Source organism: Micropterus dolomieu, linkage group LG05 (genome assembly GCF_021292245.1).
Source record: "Micropterus dolomieu isolate WLL.071019.BEF.003 ecotype Adirondacks linkage group LG05, ASM2129224v1, whole genome shotgun sequence".
NCBI lineage: Eukaryota > Metazoa > Chordata > Actinopteri > Centrarchiformes > Centrarchidae > Micropterus > Micropterus dolomieu.
Genome location: NC_060154.1, coordinates 17625537 through 17652073, shown reverse-complemented (window position 1 = coordinate 17652073; position 26537 = coordinate 17625537). Strand labels below are relative to the sequence as shown.

At 39.9% G+C, this 26537-nt stretch overlaps 2 protein-coding genes across 4 annotated transcripts in view; one reads left to right on the top strand and one right to left on the bottom strand.

The window, feature by feature from the left end:
• Positions 1 to 26479, top strand: part of xpr1a (xenotropic and polytropic retrovirus receptor 1a) — a 72281-nt gene extending 45802 nt beyond the window's left edge. For all 3 annotated transcript variants that reach the window (XM_046048843.1, XM_046048845.1, XM_046048844.1), the window contains exons 4-17: positions 6352 to 6453; positions 11074 to 11294; positions 11519 to 11668; positions 11785 to 11868; positions 12886 to 12967; positions 13139 to 13326; positions 13690 to 13869; positions 16622 to 16790; positions 17476 to 17676; positions 22351 to 22517; positions 22601 to 22740; positions 22903 to 23127; positions 23723 to 23741; positions 24345 to 26479. In XM_046048843.1, the coding sequence (XP_045904799.1) occupies positions 6352 to 6453; positions 11074 to 11294; positions 11519 to 11668; positions 11785 to 11868; positions 12886 to 12967; positions 13139 to 13326; positions 13690 to 13869; positions 16622 to 16790; positions 17476 to 17676; positions 22351 to 22517; positions 22601 to 22740; positions 22903 to 23127; positions 23723 to 23741; positions 24345 to 24395 (1979 nt within the window). In that variant the 3' untranslated portion in view covers positions 24396 to 26479. The remainder of the gene's footprint in view (positions 1 to 6351; positions 6454 to 11073; positions 11295 to 11518; positions 11669 to 11784; positions 11869 to 12885; positions 12968 to 13138; positions 13327 to 13689; positions 13870 to 16621; positions 16791 to 17475; positions 17677 to 22350; positions 22518 to 22600; positions 22741 to 22902; positions 23128 to 23722; positions 23742 to 24344) is intronic.
• faf1 (Fas (TNFRSF6) associated factor 1) overlaps positions 1 to 26537 on the bottom strand; it is a 1021784-nt gene that overhangs the window by 558458 nt on the left and 436789 nt on the right. The gene's annotated exons all lie outside the window — the stretch shown is intronic.

The following is a 26537-nucleotide window of genomic DNA, read 5'->3' as shown; positions in this document are numbered from 1 at the left end:
TTCTGCAGTGAGGTGTCATTAAATGAGATAAAAGAGGCTGAAGAATAGGGACATACAGTTTTTGTGTGTCTCTGAGTGTGTGTTTGTTTTAGAAGATTGTGAATAGATAGATGCTGTGTCCTCTCCCTTCTCTCTAGGCTCCAGTGTAATATCTGATATCTGAGCTCCTGACACAGCAGAACCAGTGCCCTTCTTCTTCTCACTGCCTTTTCACCTTTCTTGTCTCCTAAATTAACAGCAATACATTTTCAGCACGAAACAGGTGATAGAGCAGAAGAATAATAGAATAAAAGTGGATTGTAACCACAAATCGAAACCCCACAGAATGTAAATCTTAACCAGCAAAATCTGACTTTACCTAAAAGTTAAAAAAACAAAAGCAGTTCTGGGTTGTGAAGCTTGTGAAGCAGAGTGACGTGTTAGTGTTTTCTCGCTCACCATCAGTAAATAAAGGGTCTCCATGAAGGATTTATGTGCTGGTTTTATGGGGTCGCATCATAGAACGCCTGTATGGGAATATAAGAAGTTGGGGGTGGGGTGTGTGTGTGAAGGGTTTCGGGGGTTAGAGTAGTATGGTTCTGGGGAAGCTGTCTCATCATTTATTTATACAATCTACAGAAGAAGGGGTTAGCAGAGAGAGGGGGGCTGCCTTCTACAAGCCGCCCTGGGAATACTGTAGGTCAAGAGTTGTTTTTCTAGCTACCAGCACAATTCTTTGTCTGAGAAAGGGAAGCCAATGAATGAACGCACTAGTCTGCACTGGATCTACTCCTCTTATAGCATGTTGTACCCAAGAAGCTTGATACCCTGGATGCACTGCTGTTGAGACACCTCCTTCTCCTGCTTGTTAAGAAAGTCCAGTGATTTAGTTGTTGGTGCTGATGATGCTGAAACAAAGAACAAATGCTTGGGTGGCTGAGCTGATTAATGGATAAGTTGAGAAAAAATGTATCATAAACGATTCATTATTGAGTGAAAATACCAAATATTTGGTGGTTTTAAAAATGTTTAATTTTATATTATTGTAAATTGAATACATACACATAGTGTTTATTTACTTAAGTTTTTGTTCAACGGTATATATCAAGACATCATTTTGTACATAACTAATTATTAACTAATGTATATAAATGTCTAAATTAAAGTGAAAATAACATTTAATCAGCTCATAATTGTGTAATATTTTTTTTTAAGTATTGCATTTATACGATTTATATGAAATAATGATATGAAATGGACAAATTAATGAATTCTCATATTTGTCTGTTAAAACTCTAACCAGCAAATATTTGGTATTTTTAATTGATCGAGGAATTGATTTCTCAACAAGTGTGGTGAGGAAACAAAATGTAGCCTCACTGCTGCTGGCTCTTTATGGTTTATGGTTGTGATTTACAGTTGTTAAATGTTCCTAAATCTAATCAAACCACGTATTGATTTTTCTGTAGCTTTAGATAAATAAGATCCTAGATACACAGATACATATTGCCTTGAGCAAAACACAGTCTTTCAGCTGTTGTTAATTCTCTGTCCTATTTGGTCACTTATAAATTAACATCATAGTCACTGAATGTCCTCACATATACTGTAAACACAGGTCCATTTAGTTCTCTGAGGGCAAAGGGCAATAGTGTTTATTGTTGAGCCTCAGTGCTGAAGTACTGTCCAAACACACACACACACACACACACACACACACACACACACACACACACACACACACACACACAAAGCAGGGACATATATCACTGCACAGCCCAACAGGGACCGAACCATTATTCGCTACTGAGGTGCTCCATCATCATCTCTTTGTCTTGGTCTCACACACTCACACACATATACACACACAAAGCGATCCCTCTGGAGACAAGAGTCCAAGACTTAGAGGAGGCCACTGACGGTTGCTCATCTGGGAAAAATTATTTATATATTGAAATGGGATTTTATCAGGTGTCCTGCATTGTATAACAAACACAATACAAATGTTTTAGGGTGGTTTATGGCGTCTGTGTAGAAAGTCAAGAAAATAATGATTGTTGAATTAGATTTTTCACATTTTATATATTTGGTCTGAATACTAAAGCTTTTCTATCCTTTCACTCTGTTTAAGTTCTCATTTTCCCATGAAGTCCAAACTTTTATCTACCTTCAAATCCCTTTGGAGAACGCTGTGGGACTCGAGAAAGCCATGTCTGTTATCATCCACCCAGACCTGTGATAATGAGAACCCATACTGTGTTGCTGAAAGAGAAGCTTTCAGATTTACATAAACACTGACACTAGATATTAAATTAAACATACAGTGGATGTCTAAGTGGCTGCATGAATTCAGAATTATTTTGTAATTAGGTTTCATTGCATTTACACTGTAGTACAGTTCACCTTAGGAGGCCGGTAAAGAGTTGAGACAATCTAATGATGAGCTGCTAATGATGCTTGTTTGTGCTAATGCTGGTTGAAGGTAAAGTGTGTGGCGGGTTGAGGGGAGATAGAGGACACAGTTGTTTCAGCAGCTGCAGAGTCATAGTCTGTTGGTGAAGCCTCAGTAAAACACAGCTGTACGGACCAACCTTTGTTCTTAAACCTCACATCAAATGTATGAACAAAAAGAGATGTGTGCATGTAGTGATACGTGGATATACACATGCACACCTCCACTGATGCGTTCAGGTCAGCAGGAAACAAAGAGACGGGGGTGCAAGGTAATTTCATAACCCCTGCTATACCTGCAAAGTGCCCTCACATCTACACTTTTATCCACCAACACACTCAATCTGTTAGTCATAGTCCAAGTGAGAAAAAAGGTATTTTCACAAAATATATTCTTCCAAAGCATCTCTCTGGATGTAATTTATTGCTTGACATGATTTTAGAAAACAGAAACGTTTCATCATAAAATGTAATTTTCTATGAAATTATTGTCACGAATAATGTTGACGTTTTCTTGTTGTTTTTTTTTCTGAACTCCACATGGAGGCCTGGGATCAAATTCCACAAGACAATCCCAAAAGGATGTTAAATGTTTTCCCCCCAGATTAAGTGTCATCAGGAGGTTGAGATAGTTTCATCAGTTTACATGGTACATCACAGTTTAAATGGCTGCCCATAGAAGGAAAATCCCAAGAGATCTCCAAACAGGTGTTTTAGATCAGAAGCTTTGTGACAAGTGGTTTCTTTTTAAGAAAAAGGTTTTGAATTTGTTGAACTGTGGGGCAGGGCAAAAAAATGGTATACATTATTTTCATCGTAACAATATAACAAATGTTCTATAAATGTTTGATGTAATTCATTTGAATCATGAAGGAATTAGCACTTAATTTTTCTATTAAGATAATAATTTTGTTGAGGAAAAGGGGACTGAAAAAATATTTTACTTAATTTTACTCATGTATATTTATTGAAATAATCATTTATCATAGTTTTGAATGTTCTACCTCAGATTTGTTAAGTAAGCCACTGTTTGTTATGTTCTGACCACAAAGAATAGTTTAAAACCATAGTTAACCATCTGGTTTCTTTCACTTTCACTGAGGAGCAAAAATCAGCCTTTAAACTTGAAAGAAATAATGATTTGAGATTTATTGTGATAATTAGCAAATCGATATTGAATGATGTGACATCTTTTACTATGATAATAATTTTGGCTGTATTGCTTAGCTCTACCTAAGTAAAAATAATTTCTTGGATATCAGATGTATTTTAAACCTCATGTGTGATGTATAGGAAACATACCGTAGATTCACAGTTCACTTAAACCTCCTGTACTCTACGTCTCTATCCTTCGGTGCTCTTTCATACACAGTGTTCATTAGCTGTGTAACCTTTTACTTTGAATTACAGTACAGCTCCGTTTGCTGCTTGCCTGCAGGTCTAACTAAAGGAGCACGTTAGTCCATTAGTCATTCTGTCATGGCACACTGACTGTTCAAGTTCTCTGTCGTTCAGCTAACCTGCTAGCCAGCTGATCAGTCAGCAATTCAAGCATGCTTCCCTCCATCCATCCAGTCAGTCAGTCATCCATTTATCTGCAGCAGCCAGCCTGTCAGCCTGATGGCTGTAGGCCTGAAAGAGTTGTGACTGGAGCTGAACTGTGCAATTGTGTAGAAGTGTGAGGCAGATTGGAGACCATCTGCTTCCTTTTCTGTCTCTCTCTCCTTCTTTATTGTTGGTCTACATTTCTTTCTCTTCCACCTTCAGCAACTTCATCTTCTCTTCCTCCTTTCATCACCCTCCTTAATTCTTATCCCCTTCTTCTCTTGCCCTCTTTATTAAGTGGGTTTTTCGGGAGCTCTGACATGCTAGTGACTTATTCAACCAGTTACAGTATCTCTGTAGTATACATCTTTCTGACATTCCCCTCCCTCTTTTACTTAAACCCTGGTCTGTCCTTACCACTGAATCTGTACCATCATCAATGTACTACAAGAGCTGTGTTTCCTTGTTCTCTGTCTCTCAACTCTGTAAAAGTGGAAGTTTGTTCTTGCTTAGAATCTTCTACTATAATGCAGCCCCATTTTTTCAATTGTTTCCATTACCATAATGATGTTATTTTGGATGTTTAACGAGCACGAGGGGTTTGAACCCACAGGTCGTGGGTTCAAACCCCGGTTGCCCCGGCCTTTCTGTGTGGAGTTTGCATGTTCTCCCCGTGTCTGCGTGGGTTCTCTCCGGGTACTCCGGCTTCCTCCCACCGTCCAAAGACATGCAGTCTAGGTTAATTAGCGACCCTAAATTGTCCTTAGGTGTGAGCGTGAGTGATTGTTCGTCTATGTGTGGCCCTGCGATGGACTGGTGACCTGTCCAGGGTGTACCCCGCCTTGCGCCCAATGTCAGATTGGCTCCAGCCCCCCTGCGACCCTGTATGCAGGATAAGCGGTTGACGATGGATGGATGGATGACGAGCACTACTTTGATACACTCAGGATGGCTAACATAGAGTGAAGGGTATTTCTGCTGTAGGAAGTTTTTGTCCTTCTACAGTATACTTTACGCCATACAGTGTTTTCATCTGCAGAACATGGTTTAATTAACTTATAATTGATTATCTTCACAGGTGTAGAGGCATTTCTCATTTATTTTCCTTGTAAAGCGGTTGGACTTTGAAGCTGCATTTATTCACCTTTTCCTCACAGGCCTGCTGCACATGTAGGTATGTGTGAGTGCTTTTATGTGAATAGAGCAGTGATATTGACAGGCGGCAGAAAGAAACACAGTACTGTGTTTAACAAAAAGCCTCTCCATCCACCAGTTACAGGCTCACTTTATATAATAGCAAATGTTTACAATGTGGTATTGTTGTTGGATGTGTGTGTGTGTACGTGCTGTATGTGGGCTTGGCAGGTAACTGGCCAATGGCCACATTTTAAACTCTGTCAGGTGTCAGGTAGCCTGCTGTGAATGAGGCAGAGGATTATTTGAGACAGAGCATCGATGCTGATTGAATTGGCTGGTCTTGAAAAAGACATGCAGGGTTTTGTCAGACAGAAGAGAGACTAAAGGAAGCTGTTGATGTAATTGTAACACCGAATGGCTGTCTGTTTGGCTCGGTACAAACGAACCTACAAGAATGCACCTATACAGGAATAAGTTTTTGGGATATTGGCTGAGTTGGACCAGTAGGTCATGAAAACATAAGAGACCCTTTGTTCAATCCAGCAATTGCTTACACTGTGTTAACTGATAGCAGGCAACATCATTCAAAGTTATGAGATTTGTAAAATGTTTGTTTATGGATTTAAATATTGTGACAAACTACTCCTTCACTCACACACACAATACTCACACCAACTTAAGATCATTCAACAGTTATTTCAGCTATTTAACAGTAAAGCAAAGCTTTCACACAATATTGAAAGTTAGACTTTATTTCACACTAAGCTATAGTAAATCTACTCTGCATGATTCTTTGAGTAAAGACGCACGCACACCCAAAACTGTAAAACCAACAGGAGAACACCTATTATAACTTACCATGATGTATAATAACATGTAAGCATGGAGAGATCTACTTTGTACATGTGGGTGAGTTTGGTGTCTATAACCTTATTACTCTGTTTTGGTCCTCCAGTATGAGTACCGCTGTATTTTCACTGTTCTTGTTACCATCCTTTAGAGAAAGTTTTGACATGGCTTCACCTTTCAGTGTGTCTCACCACAATAAAAACTGTTGCTTATCAGCTATGAGGCGTGAGTGTGTGTAACTGTATATATGAGAATTGCCAAAAAGAAAGAAGCAACATAATCACCTTTCTTGTGTCAAGATTATAAAAGAGCAACAGTGCTTTATATATTACATACTTCAATTCTTTTCATACTTTAATTCTTTTGTCTTTCTTCTTGTTCTTTCTATAGTCACAGATGAAGACACAGTGAAGAGATACTACGCTAAGTTCGAGGAAAGGTTTTTCCAGACCTGCGAGAAGGAGCTCCTGAAAATCAACACATTCTATTCAGGTATTTATTTATTTCAGTTGTGGTAACGACTGATGCTGAGTCTATACAGTCAAAGTCAAATGAGGAAAGCAGTTTCAGATCAAATAACTGAAACAGTTGCAATGTGATTATTGGGCTAACAGTCAGAGGAATGATTGAATTGACTGTGTTAATGAACCATCTGTACCAACATGAAGCAAGATCACCATCATTTAATAAAAAAGGATTTTTAATGATGATTGAGTCTGCTCTGCGATAATGCTTCCTTCCTTCCTAAACTCTTGACATGATGTGTTTTTTAATAATTATCTAGTACAAACCAATATATAAAGTTATAGGTATCATCACCTATCATCATTTGAGATATTAGAGTTGTAACACAGTTTATTTACTCTGTAGTAATCTGCCTATTTCAGTGCCAAATGACACTGCATCTGATCTTGGTCATTTGATTGAAGCAGCCAGTGGCTGTCAGGTTTAGGGGAGCAGGCCTGCCTGTGTGTATTTCAGGGAGCAAGGGGAAGTATGTGTGTGCTGTGTAACATGAGATGTAAGCCATAATATATTCTGGTATTCTGGTACCAGAAGGTTGCCTTCTGGTTTTCAGCTTCAGCTCAGGGGGAAGTGGGAGGTATCTAAAGCCGGACAGTACTTCCTCTAGAGGCTGTTTGTGAAACTACAGGTCAGATGAGGGCCAAGGTTGTCTGCCAAGATTGTTCCAGCTCATAATGATGGGAAATAACTGGCAGATGAAAAAGAAAAAAGAAATCATATGCAGATCTTGTTAGCAGGAGGTTGCTGTACTGAAGAAACTTTATTTTGTCTCTAACCTCAGTGGACCTCTCGATTACTGACATGCCATGTCTTGTTAACTTGTCTTTTGTTATCCTGATCCAGTAACTACTGCAGATAATAACATAGTTCCTTTGCTTTGGACAGAATAGTATGTAAGTAACACTTTAAGTCCCCCTATTAAGAACTTATATGTAAAATTTATTAAATAGGTTATAACACTATAATGTAGTTTTCAACAGACATAAGGACATTTTGAAGTGTTTATTAATGTGTAGTGTTTGTCAGGAAGCCTCTTTCTCCATAATAATGTAACTAATTAATGCGTTATCTGTTTATACATCAGCCTCACCTTATGGGTTTTTATGAGTTATAGTTGTCGACAAGTAGAGTAATACACACTAATATCTGCTTATATCTACAGTATATTAATAGTCAAATAGCACTTTTTTGAAAATGGAACATCAAAATGGTCCTCAGAGTTGTGAGGCTTTTGATTTTTGTTATTGTCTGTCTATATAAATAAAACAGGATAAGAAAACAAACTCTTAGTTGCCATTTCTGATCTTGTCAGTGCTACATGTGACATGTGTCTGTTTGCAGCAGAGTCACATCACATTAGTATTACAGTCAGTGAGTCACCGTCTCCTCAGCAGACCTGAGCTGTGAGGTTGGTTAAATGTTGTGTATGAAAACATCAGCATTTCCTTCCTGCTCTCAGGCGTCTTGTTTATCCTCCACACACAGGACGATGAAGCAAGAAATTGCAGAGTTGTGTCCGACAGGCAGCTTTATCTGATACCAGTTACTGTGTGTGTAGGTGTGTGTGTGTGTAGTGTGTAGCAGTTTGAAAAAGCTGGTTATGTTGTGCAAGAGAGAGAGCAGTGGATAGATGGAGATAAATTGTGTGCTGACTTTACATAAGACACTAGCCTCCACATACCTCTTTCTCTCTGTATCTCCCTCTGAAAGGGGTCCTTGACCTCTGATGCTTTGCGCTGAAAACACTTTCATCTTGATGGGTTAAACACACACCAAAAAGACATTTTTGCAGACTGTTATTTTAATAGAATATCCTTTCACCCTTTTTGCTCCTGAAAGTTGAGGAAGAACAATAGGTTATTCTTCTCCACTAAAGCCATACCAGTGGGAATCTAAACTGTCTGTTTCAGGTTCATTAGCCCCTCACAGATGAACTATCTAGCCAGTGGTACTGCAATCCCATACCTGAGATTTAATGTAAACCTACCTGCGTTAGGCAGTCAGGGTCTTGACTTTCTCACGCCTCCTGCTGTTGTCATGTGTTCACCCAGGCAGTTTGTGACGGGCTGTACAAGTCAAGTAGAAGGATTACTGTGTGTTTGGACATCAAAGAAAAGCTGTGGCATTCCTGTCCAGTTTAGGACAGAGGAGCAGCTATTGGAGCCTCCCGTCCAGACTAAAATGGCAAAAACGAAGACTTAAAACTCCGGAGAACGTTTTAGTGCGGACGAGCAAAAACGGAAGTCTTTACGGCTAAAATCCACTGACAATAGATGACGCAGCCACTCACATTTGGCTCTCTGATTGGGTCTTATAAGTCATGCAAAGCAGAAACACAATGCTAGTGACAGAGTTTTTGAGTTGGTATTTTTATTAAAATATTTTGTAATGTGCAAATAACACTTGTACTGTGTATATTGCTATATTTACTTAGCGACGATTCCAGTCTGTTTTCTGTGGCCACAGTCGCTTTAAACTCCCGTGTTACATTCAGTAACAGTCCCAGCTCATTATTGGTCCATGCAAAAAAAAATCTGGTGTGGTTCTTTGTCTGTAGTAGGCTACTTTCGCCAAATCTTCTGTAACTATGGAATAGACAATGTGCTTCATGTTTACACCGGCACGCGCATCCCCAGTGTACGTGAACGGCCACTAGATGTGCGTTTTCAGTTGTTTTAATGTAGACGGAGATCAACTCTGATATGCAGCTAAAACTCTGGTGTGGAAAGAGATCATATTGGTTTGAAAACTCCGTTTTAAACTAAAACGGAGTTGTGTTGATGGGGCTTCAGTTACCCAGACCGTCAGGCTGGCAGTATGCTTCAAACCAAACCAGATATGGTGTGTTATCAGACTGCTGTCACACAGCAATGTTCATATTGTGACTCCAGGTCTGTTCTTTTAATTATTTCCACACCAGCTAACTTAAGCAGGAGTAGGCATGACTTGCAAGTTTAGGGCTTTATATTGAAACTAGTTAACTGTGAATATAACAAAAAAATCCTTATCCATCAACAGTCATGACATTGTCGACCAGTTAAAAGCCACAGAGTTGTAGCGGTGATGAAAGAGGATATGACTGAAATCAGTGAGCCAGCCTGCACACTGACTAGGAGTGTGACTAAATATTGTGCCACGAGATATTAAAACGTGACAATATCTCACTGGGATGAAAAGCTGTCTCACGATATCAGCATGACAGAGTCTAAGAGTTAAATTAGCATAGAAAATGCCCCCCCTACTTTTAAATAATTTGTGTGGCAGCGTTTTGGGTACCCGGTGGAAACAGTAAACGGCGACAGAGTGACAACAACAATATGAACAATATGTAAGCAACGTTTCAAAATGCACCTGCATTGTTTTGCATTTTGTGACTTTAAGTTGGAAAAAAAGGGACTATTTTTCCATTAAGATATTTCATCATTGAAGATTTCTTAAAGATTTTGTTAAATATCATCTTGTTCTCATGAACCCAATATCATATATGGTCTTGTCTCTTGAGCTAAGTGTATCAACAAGTCTGTATAATGATGGTCTAATGAAATCAGGAACTCAAACTGCTGTACTTCTATTTTTAGCCGATCATTCATTAGAATAGAAGGAGAAATGGGCCATGGACAAATTAAAGGGGCAAGAGAAGATGTGGGCTTCATTGTTCAGTGACTGAACATGCTATGACTTTTTGACTTGTTAAAAAAACAAGAATAAGTAGTAGGAGAATGAGGGCTGATCTGTGTCAGAAAAGTAGGTAGAGGGGCTTGGGAAGTTAATGAAACGTAGGTTACTGCCCAGGACCTGTGTGATTCCCTCCCCTTCTATGCTTCTCTCTCTCTCTCTGGGTATATTAACCTATCTCTGACCCAGATAATGGTTCCTCCCTCTGCAGCATTTACATGTCAGCTCAGCCTAATAGTCTCCATGCTTCTGCTTCCTGGAAAAGACAGCAGGAGAACAGAGGAGACAGGGTGTATAAACGGTTGTTGTTTTTTTTTGTCGTCATCTTCTCTGTAATTGCTAATTTTTTAAACTTGTCCTCTACAAAGATCACCAAGGTCAAGCTGAAGCAGCTAGTTGATGTCTCTTACCAGTAGTTTACCAGGCGAAAGCTAATCTGAAGGGTTTTCTTTCTACTCTCCCTCAGGCATAATGGTTAGATTAACAAAACACTAGTCTAACAGAGTGAACAACTGTTTGCTTAACATAAAAAACTGTGCTTATTAATGCTGTTGATATATATTGTTAGTGAATTGTTTTATGTACTTAAAATGTACTTTTAATTTCCCTCCCAGACAGTAATATTGACCAAATTTAATTTAATTAATCAAAACCAACAATACAAAGTAGAACAAGACTCAACATGAAGTAATTTGGTCAGACCTCATACAATACTAAAATACTGAGTAAGAATAGTCCGTAAGATATACAGGGGTTAAAAGTAGAATTTATCTGCACAGCTTCTAAATGTGTGTATGTGGGTTATAAAAATGCATAATTATGGTGTAATATAAGCACCACAGTAAGAAGCAACAATAAGCCATACAAAAACCAAAACCCTCTTTAATTCTTTTCTTGTCTTCCGACCTTTAGAAAAGCTTGCTGAAGCCCAGCGACGTTTTGCCACGCTGCAGAATGAGCTGCAGTCTTCACTGGATGCCCAGCGCGAGAGCAACGCGCCACCTGGCCTGCGGAAACGCAAGACGATGTTCCACCTGTCACAGGAGGAGCGCTGCAAACACCACAACATCAAGGACCTGAAGCTAGCCTTCAGCGAGTTCTACCTCAGCCTCATCCTGCTCCAGAACTACCAGGTTTCAGCACGCACACTCATGCATTCTCAGACACACCTGAATTCAAGGTTGAATCATGATTCAAAGAAATTAAAGCAATGTAAAAACAAAAGGAAGGGAGAAATCTTTAGAGTAATAATCACTAAAATTTTTACTTAGATAAATGTGCTTTGCCGTAAATAAACCTTCTTGTCTGTTTGTCTCGTATGGATATGTAACAGTTGTTTTCTTGTTGCCATGCACAGAACCTGAACTTCACTGGTTTCCGTAAAATCCTGAAGAAACATGACAAGATCCTGGATACTTCTCGCGGGGCCGACTGGCGTGTGGCTCATGTGGAGGTGGCACCATTCTACACCTGCAAGAAGATCACACAGCTCATCTCCGAGACAGAGGTCCCTGCTCGCACATACACAAATACAAACTATGATACAAAGATGCTGGTGGAAAATAAAACACACACATAAAATCATTGTTGTGTGTGTGTGTGTGTGTGTGTGCGTGTGTGTAGACGCTTGTCACCACAGAGCTGGAGGGAGGAGACCGTCAGAAAGCCATGAAGAGGTTGAGAGTTCCTCCACTGGGGGCAGCTCAGGTCAGAAGTGCATCTGGTTACACTGGAAATCACTTAGTTATATGAGCCTAATTTGTGCCTTTAAACCTTTTGGACCTCTCAAGCAAATGAATGCTTGCAATGCAATGAGGACCACAATGGAAATAAGTTGGTAACTTTCGTGTGTTATCCTCGACAGTTCTGATAAATGTATATTGTCACTGTGGTGGCATCTTTTTATTCATTTATTTGTGTTACTGTACAATAAAATCTTTCTTGCAACCTGCATATACAGGCTACAAATGCAGAACAGTCCAATAATATCAAGCATTTTCCCTCTTAACTTTGTTTCAAATTACCTGAATACAAATTTGGTGTCCCTGCCTGAGAGTATCCCATCAAGAATAATCTTTGTATTTATCATACTGTAATGAGTAAACAAAAGGTGAGAGGTTTGTTATGAGAGAAATAGAGAGAGGAAGGAAGATGGGAAGAAACAAAGAGAGACAAAACATGAGAGCCTCAAGTATTGATTTTATAAGTGCCTTTCCATTGTTGAACAGACAGGATATCTTTCAGAAACAATCGAGGCAACTGGCACTTTACCCTCCTATGTTATATCTATACTGTTATTACTACATTAATTACTGTCATGTCTTACTTCAATTATGCTATGTGACTATTGATCTTTCCATTTCCCTGCAGCCATTTGTATTATAAATATATTCAAGCAGATAAAAGGAGTCAGAGTGGCTTTATATGGAGACACTTTCAATAAATTGCAGTTACATGAATTCGCAAAAATCCCTGTAATCTATATGCATATACAGTGTCTGTGATTGTGTTGCATATAATAATAATAATAATAATAATAATCCTTATTTGTAGAGCACTTTTCAAAAACAAGTTACAAAGTGCTTTAACAAGTGTAAAGAATAATACAAAAAAAACAAGAGATATATATATATATATATACACACACACACACACACTGTTTAGGTGTCTTATTAATTAATATAATGAATAATGTTTTTCTGTATTCCTCTCTGCCTGGTTCAGCCTGCTTTGGCCTGGACAACCTTTCGTGTCGGTCTCTATTGCGGCTTCTTTATCATTCTCGCCATCTCTTTCGTTCTCACTGGTAAGTCACGTAAACATTCGGATTCATACATTTTTTGTCCTGTTGAGCCCTGCACAATTTTTTATGTGTCACTGTAAGATATCTGGTAGATTAATAGGGAGCATGATTGGCAGGTATTTATTGTTGTTTTCCCTCAGATTTATCTCAGAATATCCACTGTGTTTTTATCAGGTGCTGTGTTCATCCGCTTCGAGAACGTGTGGCCACTGGTGCGGATCTATCGGGGCGGTTTCCTGTTGATCCAGTTCCTCTTCTTGTTGGGCATCAACACTTACGGATGGAGACAAGCGGGAGTCAACCATGTCCTCATCTTTGAGATCAATCCCCGAAACAACCTCTCCCACCAACACCTGTTTGAGGTCAGAATGGAGAAACAATGGAAACAATTATTTTACTGAGTGAGAGCCCCGAGCCTTCAGAAAATAAACCTTTTCTTTGTAATGAAGAAAACCAGCTTTGTTTTCAGATTGATATGGGCAATAATGCATTTGTTAAGTATGGATTCAGAATGAATGGGGTTGTTTAGTCATTAGGGTAATCCAGATTCAAGAAATACATTACCATGTAAAATAAGAAGATTTTATTCAGCAGAAACAATACATACCACATGTCCACAGGGTTTTAGTTATAGTCTAGAATGAATTATTCAGATTACCTTGTTAATTGTGATTATGTGTCAAAAGTGCTTCCTTTTAATGTCAGTCTCTTCTGTTTCTCTGCAGATTGCTGGTTTCCTGGGTGTGTTGTGGTGTCTCAGCATCCTCTCCTGTCTCTACTCAGAGTACACCTACCTCCCCATGCAGATCAACCCGCTCATTCTTTATGGCTTCATGGTGCTGTTCCTCATCAACCCCTTCAAGACCTGCTACTACAAATCACGTTTTTGGCTCCTCAAGCTGCTGGTCAGTCCACTCATTTATTTACTGGAGCTTTTCTTTCACACTGTGCGACTTTAGTTTGACTTACACCAATGACATTTGAACTTTGGTGCGACCAATCATACTCACTCTGAAAATGTGTCTTTTTCATTTTATAAGAAGAATGTAATTCAAACTGGATAAATGAGCCTTACATTTAAGGTTCATGGATACAGAAAGACAAATGTTCACCACAGCTGTGAGCCAGCAGTAATTAACCCTTTAGAGGACTACCATAACAAAATGAACCAAATGCAAACAGGATGTGACGATATTAGATTCCCTCTCAGTATTTGGACTGAATAACAGTGTCCCAAAAAGTTACCGCTTTTTGTATCATATAATACAAAATTTAATCTCATACGTACTGTCTGCCAGTGAAGTGAAGACAAAGTCGTAGTTTGCTTAGGTTTTATACACTATATAGCAAAAGTTATGTGGACAACCCTGTCAGTATACTTTCGGTAGGGGCTGTTTTTTCATGGTGTGGTGTTTAAGGGAAATCTTCATGCTACAGCATGCAATTTTAGACAATAGTTCATCCAGCAGTTTGTGTTTGACCTTTCAATAAGACGATTCTCGTGCACAAAGCCAGCTCAATAAAGAAATGTTTTTACCAGTTTGGTGTGGAAGAACTCGACTGACCCGCACAGAGGCCTAACCTCAACCCTATCAAAACCTTTGGAATGAACTAGAACAGAGATTGCGACCTAGGCCCTAACATCCAATATCGGTGTCTGATCTCACAAATTCTCTTGTGGATGAATGGGCAAAAATTCCCCCAGACACTCTAAAATCTTGTAGAAAGCCTTCACAGAAGAGGTATAGCTGCAAAGGCATAATAATGGGAACTCCATAATAATGCCTATGGATTTAGAATGGGATGTCGTAAAAGCTCCTAAAGGTATCCCAGTACTGTCCTTGTCCATACAGTGTAAATAGAAAAATGTCACTGAAAAATGGTCACTGAGATGAAAGAAAACAATTTAAAAAAACAGTTTTGCATGAGCTATTTTTTTTTGTTGTTTATTTTGTTTTTTACAGCTGTGTATTTTGCTACCGTATCGGGCTGCTGGCACAATTTACATATGTTGCGCGCGTGTTTGTATCGTTATCTCTCACAATGAATGCATGTACAATTCAGATATCCATCTCAAGTCTCGTGTTTACAAACCCTCCTATGTTACTCTGTTCTTTGTCTAAGCTGTGCTACAGGGCTGCCGGGGGGCGGCATGTAGAGTGTGTGTGTGTGGTGGGGGTGTAGTGAGACAGAGGGCAGAGGGTTGAGGGATAATAGAATGCAGCTTCATCCCAGGGGAGGTGGAGGTTTGTGACTGTGCAATCATTATAGGCATAGATCTATCAGTATGCTGATGCTCTGAGCTCCTCTGTCCCTCCTTCTCTTCCTCCTCCTGCAGCAGCAGACCCCCTCCTTATATTCCTGTCCTTTCCTTCACAGCTCCCCACAGTTTTCAGCAACGCTCCCTCAGCCAGCCTCCGCTGACGTGGCTCAAAAATCAATCTCACTCTTGATTGGTCCTGAGCAATCATAACAACCTACACAGAATTAGAGCTGATATGAGGTGTTTTTCATGATTGTCATACATGTAGCCTCATGGAATAAGCAATAAGTGATTAAGGATGTTTCAGGAGAAATTGTAGTTTTATTGGAACAAACAGCCTGTTGTTGGTTTTCTAGCAGTGCTATAAAATGTATCTGTGCCAGGTGTGTTAGTTTCCTCTGACAATAAACACCAGACAGAAGACAAAGATTTCATTATAGGACAAACTGCAGAGCTATCACCTGGATTACTAGTGTTTGTTCAAGAAATGAAAAGCTAACCACATCACTGCAGCAGGCTTAGCCGTGAGACATCCACACACAGATAGACTAGATATGGGTGAAATGGCCACTCGATCAATACAGACTTTGATTGACAGGTTACGAGAAACACGTAATGAGCTGATATGTGTAAAAAAAAAAAAATCAATATCCTTTAACATTTGCAGCGGATGGAGAGTGTGTGTGTGGGGTTTGTGTCTGAAAGCGTACATGGAGAGAGGCTTGCAGTCACTCCTGAATGTCAGATGTGGCCTAAGGGGGGTAAATGGAAAGAATCGAGCATGGTTGTATCATTTTACAAAGCGTAGTCAATAACCAAGCTCCTGCCAAAAGTCATATCCCAAATAACATGCCCATAGAAGCCAAAGCGCGCCACGAAACACTGCCAGCTTGTTTCATGTGTTTGTTTTTATACACCGGTGAACAGTGACACACAAATAAACAAATACATGCACAGACAAAAGCATGACTCATTAGGGTGTCCTGTGGCGTGCTGATAAGGTAGTCTGGAGGCTATATCCCTGTGTGTGTTACAGATCATTTTTAGAGGTTTGTCCCTGCTTCTACTGAAGTGCTGCGACAATTGCACACTAATTAATTGTTCGCTAATTCGGTCTCAGTGTTGAAAGCACATACACACAGTCAGAAATCACTGAAGTTTTATTTTGTAGCAGCGAGGTCAGCCAAGGTGATTTCTTGAATGCACCAAACATGCTGTATAAATGTGGAATGCATATGTTTTTGCTTTTATACAGTCTTCCCAGTTTATAGTAAAGAATGTTGACGTGCATGTTGAACTCACTGAGATAAGAATGAAAATTATTACAATGTAACGGCTCAACTCTATCTAATCACTTTTTCACCTTACTTCTTTTTACTCTTGTCTGTATCCAGTTTCGCGTGTTCACAGCGCCATTTCACCGGGTGGAATTCGCAGACTTCTGGCTGGCTGATCAGCTCAACTCGCTGGTGTTTGTCCTGATGGACCTGGAGTATCTTATCTGCTTCTACATCTTTGAGCTGCAGTGGAGCAACAGCAAGGGCCTGCTGCCGAATGTTCACGGTGAGACAGTAAACTGGAAAACATTTATTTAGCTGTAACCTCATACTAAATATGTAGAAACATCAACTTTATGCAGCTTTCATTCCTGTTCTCAGGTGGTTGTTGAAATGTAGGAGATTTTAAGGAAAATAGAACTGAAGCAGAAACATAGATGAAGTGTGTAGAAAGGGGGAATACCAAAAACATACAGTAAATTTAAACACTTCAACACAAAAAACCTTTACAGACTGATGGTAAAGAAAATAGATATTTATATATATGCTAATTTATTTTTTGGATTTGTTGGTTATCATAGTGTTAATAATTCACCTGCTACATCACATCATAATATGGAGATAAAGACAGAAAGCTTTTGGTTCTAACTGTGATGGACTAAGTTGACAGTGTGCCAGGCCGTTGAGCTGTCCTGTCAGACAATGTGATGTGAATATGGTTTTAAGTGCTGTCTGTCCACTCCACCAACAGTGACACTTCGGCCTCCACACAGCCAATTAACACGGAAACACGGAGCTAATGGAACAGAAATGTTTGGCCTCACAGAGGCCGCCATGTGACTCTCATAATGATGAGCTTCTCTGTGCGAAGGGGAATGTGGGGAGGGCATTGTGGTGGTGAAAAGGCAGAGAAAAAGAAAAGGAGAAGAAGAGATTATAACATAATCATGCACATTTCTACTCTGTTCTAGACCCTGGTAACTACATATGCCACAGCTACTCGTACGGTCTGCGTGCCATCATCCAGTGTCTGCCCGCCTGGTTCCGCTTTGTCCAATGCCTGAGGCGTTACCGTGACACCAAGAGGGCCTTCCCTCACCTGGTGAATGCTGGGAAATATTCCACCACCTTCTTTGTCGTCACCTTCGCTGCGCTCTACGCCACACACAGAGGTAGGACACACACACTATATCTACACTATCTACATGTATTTGTGTCATGTACCCCAGGTATTAGGAGCCCAGAAGAGACAGAAGTCAGTCTGTCCAAAGCAATGTCATTTGTATTTTGCTGCTACAGGAGCATGTCAACAACACACAGGCTTTTGAGCCTTTGTATTGAGTCGTGTGTGTGCTCAGAAAGCAGAGGTGACCTTGAGTGCAAATGCCAGAAGTTGGCCTTGGTTTCCTTGTCAGTGCCTAGAGCTTTATAAAGGAAATGGGAAAGGATTGTCAAACATAGCCACGGATAAACAAGGTTCTGCTCTCACAATATGGCCTTCAATCTGAAAGCAGGAGAGAGAGAAGAGACAGAGCAGAGAAAAGGGAGAAGTAGCTAAATAGAAAAGTACAGAGAAAGAAATGGAAATACTACCATGTGACATCTACTAGAAACAAGATTGGAAGGAGAGAAACAGGGAAAGAGAGTGGTTACTATTAAAAGTCAAGTCACTCTCCCTCTGACAGTTTCACAATTAGCCTGCAATTATTCTGATTCAGAAGTCATATCACAAAGCCATTCATGTTCAAAGGCACCGCACCCAGGCAATAAAAGCATCCCTTCAGCATGCATCCTTTTTATTTCAGTTCTCCACCCACACGACTCGTTTCGCTCATATATCTAAATTCCTCTCAGACGGCAGTTTATATATTTATTTGCAAGCAAAATGTCAGGTATGACACTTCTCCACCCTTTCAAAAGGCTAAATGTTATTTCCCAGCTTGACTTTATTCTTTTCTGATATAAATTCAAATCAATATGCTTGCTTCCTAAGCTGACCGCCAGTGATCTGATATTGAATGAACCAGGAAGAGAGACAGACAGACAGATGGACCTTTTTTCTTCTACAGCTTGGTAGGAAAGGCGTCCATTAAACCATATCCTCCTTCCTCCTCTGGTCTGAAGCCTGTAGACTAATGGCCTCTCTTCATGTGTTATTCTGTATGAAGCTATCTTTCATCCCACACGATAATTCAGGCTGAGACCAATCGCTGGTGAAGAGAAGAAGCAGGGCTGGAAGAGTGACAATTGCTCATGTAATAGATGCTTGAAGAAATTGTGGAGATATTTTATGTATCCGCTGCACAAATTATTATTCTGGTAAATTCTAAAGCTTTTCATGAATAAATATGGACATCAATGTCAGAGTGTTCTGCATCCGAATATGGAAATGATGAGCAAACACCAATAAAAGTAGAAATTACTGGTTTAAAAAAAGCCTTTAACCCCGATACGTTCTGTAGGCTTAGTGTAGGCAGGACAGAAGATGCCCAGTCTGCCTGCATTACTGAGCATCTGCCAGAAAAAGACAGCACGGTGGTACCGTGTTCACACCGCTGGGTCCGGCTGTCAAAGGTGGCTGCAGTGTCTGTCAGTATCTGGCAGAGCTCCCAGCTTCTGTGGATGTGTCACCTTCATTGCTAACCTGATGGTTTCCGCGTGACCTCACTGCCTCACTCATTCCTGGAATTGTCCACATTTGCTCCGGGAAAGCATAATACTTAAACCATAAACGCAGCAAATAAATCATGGCCCTCTCTGTGACTGAGGGGTATTCAGTGTCCAGGTCCTCCATTTGCAAATCTAAAAATATTATGAGCTACAGTCTCTTCCAGGGCATGATGCTGTTTTTAGAAAGAAAGTTCCAAAGTTTTTTTTGGCTGTGTTGTGTCGATGTGGGATATGAGCATTGAATCATGTTTGATGTGCAGCAAACGAAGCAGGTTTCTACCCTAAGAGAAACGTTCGGTTCAGCGCTGTGAAGAACTGATTGGGCACCGTCATGAAACTGTAATCTCAGCAGATGCTCAGGGGCCTGTAACCAGAGAGATGATGGTGGAATTCCTGGTTTAGGCAGAATTCCTAAACCCTGTAAGATGCAGTGTAATGCCTGTCACTAAAGTAAAGTACTTTACTCAGGATCAATACCGGCTCTGCTTTATGTACTTTGGCTTGAGACTTATTGCTGTTTTAGATGCAGGGGCGTTACAGGCCTAATGCTAATTTAAACCTGTGGGATTTATCTCATGCACAGGAAAAGGCAGGAAAACATGATGTTGCATGGTGGGCGAAGAATAGCGCAAGCCTCTGATAGAGAAAAGTTGTTTGGAGGAGGAAATTGCACAGGGTGAATTACAAAATGAGAGATCATAAATGAGAGAAAGTGCAGAGGTGTTTGTCTAGTCAATGCACACATGTTTTTTTTCTGTCTGTCTGTGACAGAAAATATGAAAAACTCCCCAAACCAGCTAAAATAACCATGACCATAGTCCTGCTGGTCTCTGTCAGAGCCTGACCGTGGTGGTGAGGGCGGAAATAAATCGAGTCAAGCTGCAGCAAAGGATCTGTAAATTTAGAGCTGATAGATCACAGAGGGGGAGGTAAAAATGAAACAGAGGGAGAAAAGAAGTAACGGAGAAAACAAGAGAGCACCAGAGTAAGGTGAGAAACATCAACATAAAAGAGATGAGGAGTCACAGATTTAATAGAAATCAAAACACGTATAATGGTAGGAAATGGATGAGGAGAGGAGAGGAGAGTAATTACCAGCCCGGGGCTAAACACATGTATGCTGGACTCTGCTGGAATAGAGATGAGCCCAGATCCGACAGCTTTTATAACTTCATTTCATGTACTGACCCCTCGTTCATTATCAGGAGAGGAATTGCTGCATACACACACACACACGCGCACACAGATACATCCTAGGTCAAACACACATGTTAACGAATGACGATAAAAGACACGGCTCTGAGTCAAATCTCTCTCTGCCTGCTTGAACTCTAATTCACCCCCGCTCCTCCTCCCACTACAGCTAATATATTTACATCTGGAGCCAGACACGGGCCGAGTTAACCATCTGATAAAGGTGCATCCTCTGTAAATGTAAACAATGGACCTTATGCAGGAATATTTGTATCCTATAACTCTGCTCAAATTTGTTGTAAATCGCTTGATTCTGTGTTGAAATTAATATATTTGGTTGGATGAGGTCTGTTGTTGAGTAGTCTCCAGGTGCAGGTTTCTTAATTACCTTGTTGACGGATTGGGTTGCCATGTCAACAGATGAGAAATCACTCTGGTAGTGGGGACTGATTGTTCTTGTTGAGAACTTGTTTCGTTCACTGGGATGTGGGCCTGTTGCATAAAATGAGCCTGCCGAAGTTCTCTGTCTCTAATAGTGTCTAACCCCATGGGTGCCCGTGGACAACAATAGCAACCTTGTGTGTGAAACAGATTACTAGCAACTGAGTGAGTGTGACAGGAGCCAGTGACCACTATCAGCCCCTCCTGAGCATCAAATCAATGTCCATCTCACCATGCTTAACCTTTTAATGGTCATGGGGCTAACCAGACAGGGGGGAAAAAAAACCTCAGCCCTGACAGAAACTGAAGGGTTATATACTTCATCACTTTACAAGCCGCGTATATAATCGTGTATATTCTCCAGTGAAAACAGTGTATTGTCCAGGACTAAGTTTAATCTACGGCTGGGAAAACTAGGTGAGGCCGTAGGGACTACTTCTATCCCATCGCTCAGCTGAAGAAGCAACCAGCATAATGGGCCCAGCAGTAATTCTCTGTTAGAAATGTCCCCGCTCTGCTCCCCGACGTCTCGTTGGCCGGCAACAGGAAGAAGGAGTGACTGTGACAAATGGGAGCGAGCCCTGTGTCTGTCTGGTGGCTGCTGTCTGTTTGAGTTGTTAGACCACTGAGGAACAAGCAAATCACACCCACAGTGATTATTGACACACACACACCGCCCTGATATTATTCAGAACATCAAACAACTGAACTGAGAGCTTGTTAAATGCTCATCAGCTATGGGCAGTTCAACAAGTTGTTGTTGTTGTTGTTATTATTATTATTATTATTATCATTACAGCCAACATGTACTGTAGCTACTTTCCCTTTTGAGAAGCATAAACATTTACATGGCCAAGTCTTGTTTGGATATTAAAAGTAGGACAGAAGGATGTACCATAACTGACATTTATTCTTTCACAGCATTTGGACACTAAGAGCAAAACAAACATCTAGTGCATCTTATATTGTTTATATGTGTATATAAATTATATAAATGCATATACAGTATATTTTACACAAGGTAAATCATATATTGAATTAAACAATGTATTGCAGTAATTGCCTCTGTTTATTACACCATTCTCTCCTTTGTTGGTGATTGACACAAGTTAGGATACACACACAGTATTGGGATAAGCACAAATCTGCACATACGTTACAATAAATGCAGTTTAATACAAAATGGTCCATTTAAAACATATACACAAACATATACTGTTTGTTTATTCTTCTGTATACTGGACACATGTAACTGTAGTAATAACCTCTCCTCCGTAAAGAGGCAGCAGTAGTACGTTTGTACAAACCCCAGCTATTAATCATTGCCAGCATATTCATAACAGTAGGGTTCCATCTAGTGGTTGCACTGACTCACTTGAGTAAGGTTGTAGATTCTGTAAAGCTTCATTTAAAAAAACTGCACTTCCTATCATGCCAGATCTTTAAAGAGATTTTAGAGAAAGCTCTTTGTGACGTACTTACAGATAATTATTTAAATTCTGTTATCTGTAACCTGTTGTGTTTGTGTGTGCTTATTCCAGAGCAAGGGCATACGGACACCGACATGTTCTTCTACCTGCTGATCGTGTTCTCCATTATCAGCTCCCTGTACACACTGATCTGGGATCTGCGCATGGACTGGGGCTTGTTCGACCGCGGAGCTGGAGAAAACACCTTCCTCAGAGAAGAAATTGTTTACCCACACAAGGTAGAGTGTGAAAGGAATCTCATGACACACACACACACACACACACACACACTGTTATCTGATCCTGTCCCCTCTGCATACAGGCCTACTACTATTGTGCCATAATAGAAGATGTGATCCTGCGTTTTGCCTGGACGATCCAGATCTCTCTGACCACAATGACCAAGATTCACGATGTGGGCGATATCATAGCCACTGTGCTGGCTCCCCTCGAGGTCTTCAGGTGGGCCTCAGTTATATGATAACTTTGTGTTATACACAAACCTGAAGTCACACAGATGAGGTTTTCTTTCAGACCTTTGATTCCTGAAATCATTTCATAATGATTTGGCCCCCACATTTCACTGCTTACATCAGGTTCATCCTACTGACCTTCTCTCTGCAGGCGTTTTGTGTGGAACTTCTTCCGTCTGGAGAACGAGCACCTGAATAACTGTGGTGAGTTTCGTGCTGTGAGGGACATCTCGGTGGCGCCACTCAATGCCGATGACCAGACCCTGCTGGAGCAGATGATGGACCAGGAGGACGGCGTCCGGAACCGCTCGGGCAAGAAGACCTGGAAGAGGTCCTACAGCCTGTCGCTCAGACGCCCCCTGCTGTCCTCCTCACTGTAAGACATAACATGGACACTTTACTTCAGGCTCATGCACTGTCATACATTTTTATTTTAGTTAAATTTATAAACACAGAGGAGGTAGAAAAGTAGAAATTACTGTAGACAAATATCTCAAATGTTCTAAAGAATGAAAGACCTTGAAGAGATTTTTCATTTCTCATCTTTGTTTGCTGCATGCCCTTTATTAAAACAACACAACAATAACATACTTTTGTTTGGAACACTAGAAACAAGCTGCTAAAAAACCTGAATAACCAAATTATATCATATAATTATGATATATTTATAAAATCCTATATATCAGAGTTGGTCAGAGATAGTGATAGAAGTGTTATCATCTTATTTCCATTGCGAGATTGAGACAATTTCTGACTTTAAGAAATGTTTAACAGGAACAAAAATAACTAGTAAATTGATCAAAAACAATGTATAAATGCTTAACTATGTTTATCCATGGATAAGGCAAAGACAGCTGTTGTTTTACGACGTTCAAGATGCAACTATCAGTGAATTAAATAGTACAAAATAAAACAATATTAACGTACGAAATGCCAGATAATATTTAATTGTTTCGATCCTCTTTTTCTAGATCGAAAAAGGACACAAAGGTGCTAATTGAAGACACGGATGATGAGGCTTTCAGCTGAGTCCACAACGTCAGCACATGCACACACACACACACACGCACACACACACACTATACTTATAAGGACCTCATTCACTAACGCGCAACCTCAACCCTTCTCCTTTATAGTTAGTTTAGTAACCCTTAACCTCAGTCTAAACCTTTAAAGCAGTGAGGACCTCAGGTTGCCCTCACTTTGGACAATTTACCTCGTCTTTACATCCTCGGTCTTTATAAGTATAGAAAAACACACACAGTAATGCAAAAACACATAGAAAATAGAAAACTATAAAGATGAACCTGCTGAAGCACAAGTATAGGGTAATATTGCTACAGTTGAGGGGAGAGCTGATGCCATACAGACAGACAGACATCAAGGGAAATCTTCTGCACATAACAGGAAACACAGACCACACTGCCGTGGGATTATTCTCTTCTTTTTTAAAAGGACTTTTTTAGTAACTGTTGTTTACTTTGAGGTATTTGTGTTTTGTTTTTCTTTACGTTTTCTGGATTTATTTTGCTAGGAGCTGCGTAGATAGGCTACAGATGACTGTTTACTCTTTACCTTTTTTAACTGCTCTAGGATCAACAGGGAGAAGACAAGCCAATCAAAAGACTTAATATGAATCAATAGAAACCTGAGGAAAGACTCGACACACAGCATATCAAAACAAATCAACTGGTTTCAACTCGTTGATTCTTTTTATACTTCTTTTTTTGATTGAGTTGTATTAATGTCATTCACAACCCAGGAGGCACTTGCAGGAAAAGTGCATTTAATACACAAAACATGGGGGGGGGGACTACTTGTACACAAAAGGGATGTTTTGATTCAAACATTTCTAGTCTGTGAAGTTTATTTGTAATATATTTCATATATTTTGATGTGCACTATTACTCTATTGTAGTTGTTAAGTACTTCTACATGTGTTGTTTATACTAATGAGACAAAATTGAGCATCACGATGATTGTTAATGTATTTTATAATGTTTGGAATGTTTTTCTTGGCTGTGCCACGCTTTTAATAAGCTAACAGTTACCCCCAACCTCAAATTGGTGCAAAACTGACTTAACTAAGATACAGTATATGTCTGTGTATTGCTATTCTTTGCATTAACTACCAAAGCTTAATTTCTATGAATGTGTCAGCCGATCTGTCCGTCAAACCTGCACAAAGCTTATTTACAAAAGATTCTTTTGGGCTGTTTCAGCAGGCAGGTTCTGTCTTGTTGGAAATCCCAGTAATATGAGTAGAATATGTCAAGAACAGAGTGATGGGAGGCACCGCATGTTCAGTCAAATTGTTAGTCAAACTCCTCAGTATACATGCCAGTAGTCCTCAAACTGGGAGCGTGGGGGGGCACTTCTAAAATTTTATTAATCTGATTGAAGGTTACAATATCCAAACAAGAGTGCTCTGCTCTCATGCTAGCAAGGCTTTCAAGATTTAGCAAGATTTATTCAGACAGCAAAACAACATGTAAATTACAATATGGGTTTTTCATATTGTTTTTTTTTCAACAGGTTTTTCAGCGAAGTATGAATTTAGCAGGACGGCCTTGTGTCTGTGTCTAAAAACACACGAGAAACGTGCACAAAGAAACATACAGCCATTGTTCAAGATAATGTAAATGCAATTAAATGAAAACTAGTTCATTTTGTTGTTAGTTTTCACAAAAAGTAACAAAATTTATTTTACCTTTTAAAGTAGGGCATGACAGAAGCAGTTTGACAACCACTGGTATATTGTGAGACACTTCATATGGTTACCAGACACGAGCGCTGTTAGAAATTGAGAGGCCCATGACAAATGCACAGTGTTTATTGAATAGCATGAATAAAAATGGTTTTAGGGCTACTTTTTGTGCCATTTGTGCGGTTTCCTCCAACAAAAAGTTAGACTGTAACCCAATGAATCGGCCTCTTTTGACTCTGGTTCACCTAATTATACTCTATTTAAACAAGAATGCACAAAAAAACAAACCATTCCATCCGCATCAGAAATAAAAAATGTTGCTACTTTTTTGACAATTTGAGGCGAGTTTGAGGCTCTGATTGAGCTACTTGGTTGTCAACCACTGGCAACACTGCAATCGCTCCTTTAGGGCTCTTTAACAGTAAATGTCTCTAACCTGTGACGTGTTTCAGCTCAGGCTTCACCACATTCAGCGTTCCTGTCACCAGATATATGCTGTTTGTTTGTTTGGCTCTAATGTTCCACATTTCTTGTTCATTTTAGCACTTAAAAAAATTATTTCAAGATGTTGTGAGTTGTTAGATCAAACGTAATCTACTAATTTTAGGACAATTAGTAACCAGGAAAAATGTGCTGTACATCTGACGTCCACTCTTTGCCTCCTTGACTCATTTTCAAACTACCAGCTCTGAATTACAGATCTGTTGGCTGTAATTTGGAAGTGTTTTGCTGCTGCTGTTGAAGTGGCTCCCCTGGCTTTCAGAGAAAGGATGCTAACTTGAATGCTGGTGTGTGTTCAACTTTCTCTTCCTGTTCCACCCGTTCCTCCCTGTGGCTACACCGCGTCACCATCAGCCGGTCATACGACAAAGCCCGGAGAGCTACAAGGCAAATGTATTACAGAAAGTCCTGTTTCTTCTACTTGTGTTTTTCCCGTAGCGGCTAAAAGACTGAAAAGCTTCTGTGTGCAATGAGCTTAATGTGAACTGGAAAGCTAGAAAATTTAAAAAAATAAAACGGCTGTGTTGTACCTGTTAAAATGTAGAAGATGGGTAGCTTCCCGGTCCATTTAAATACAC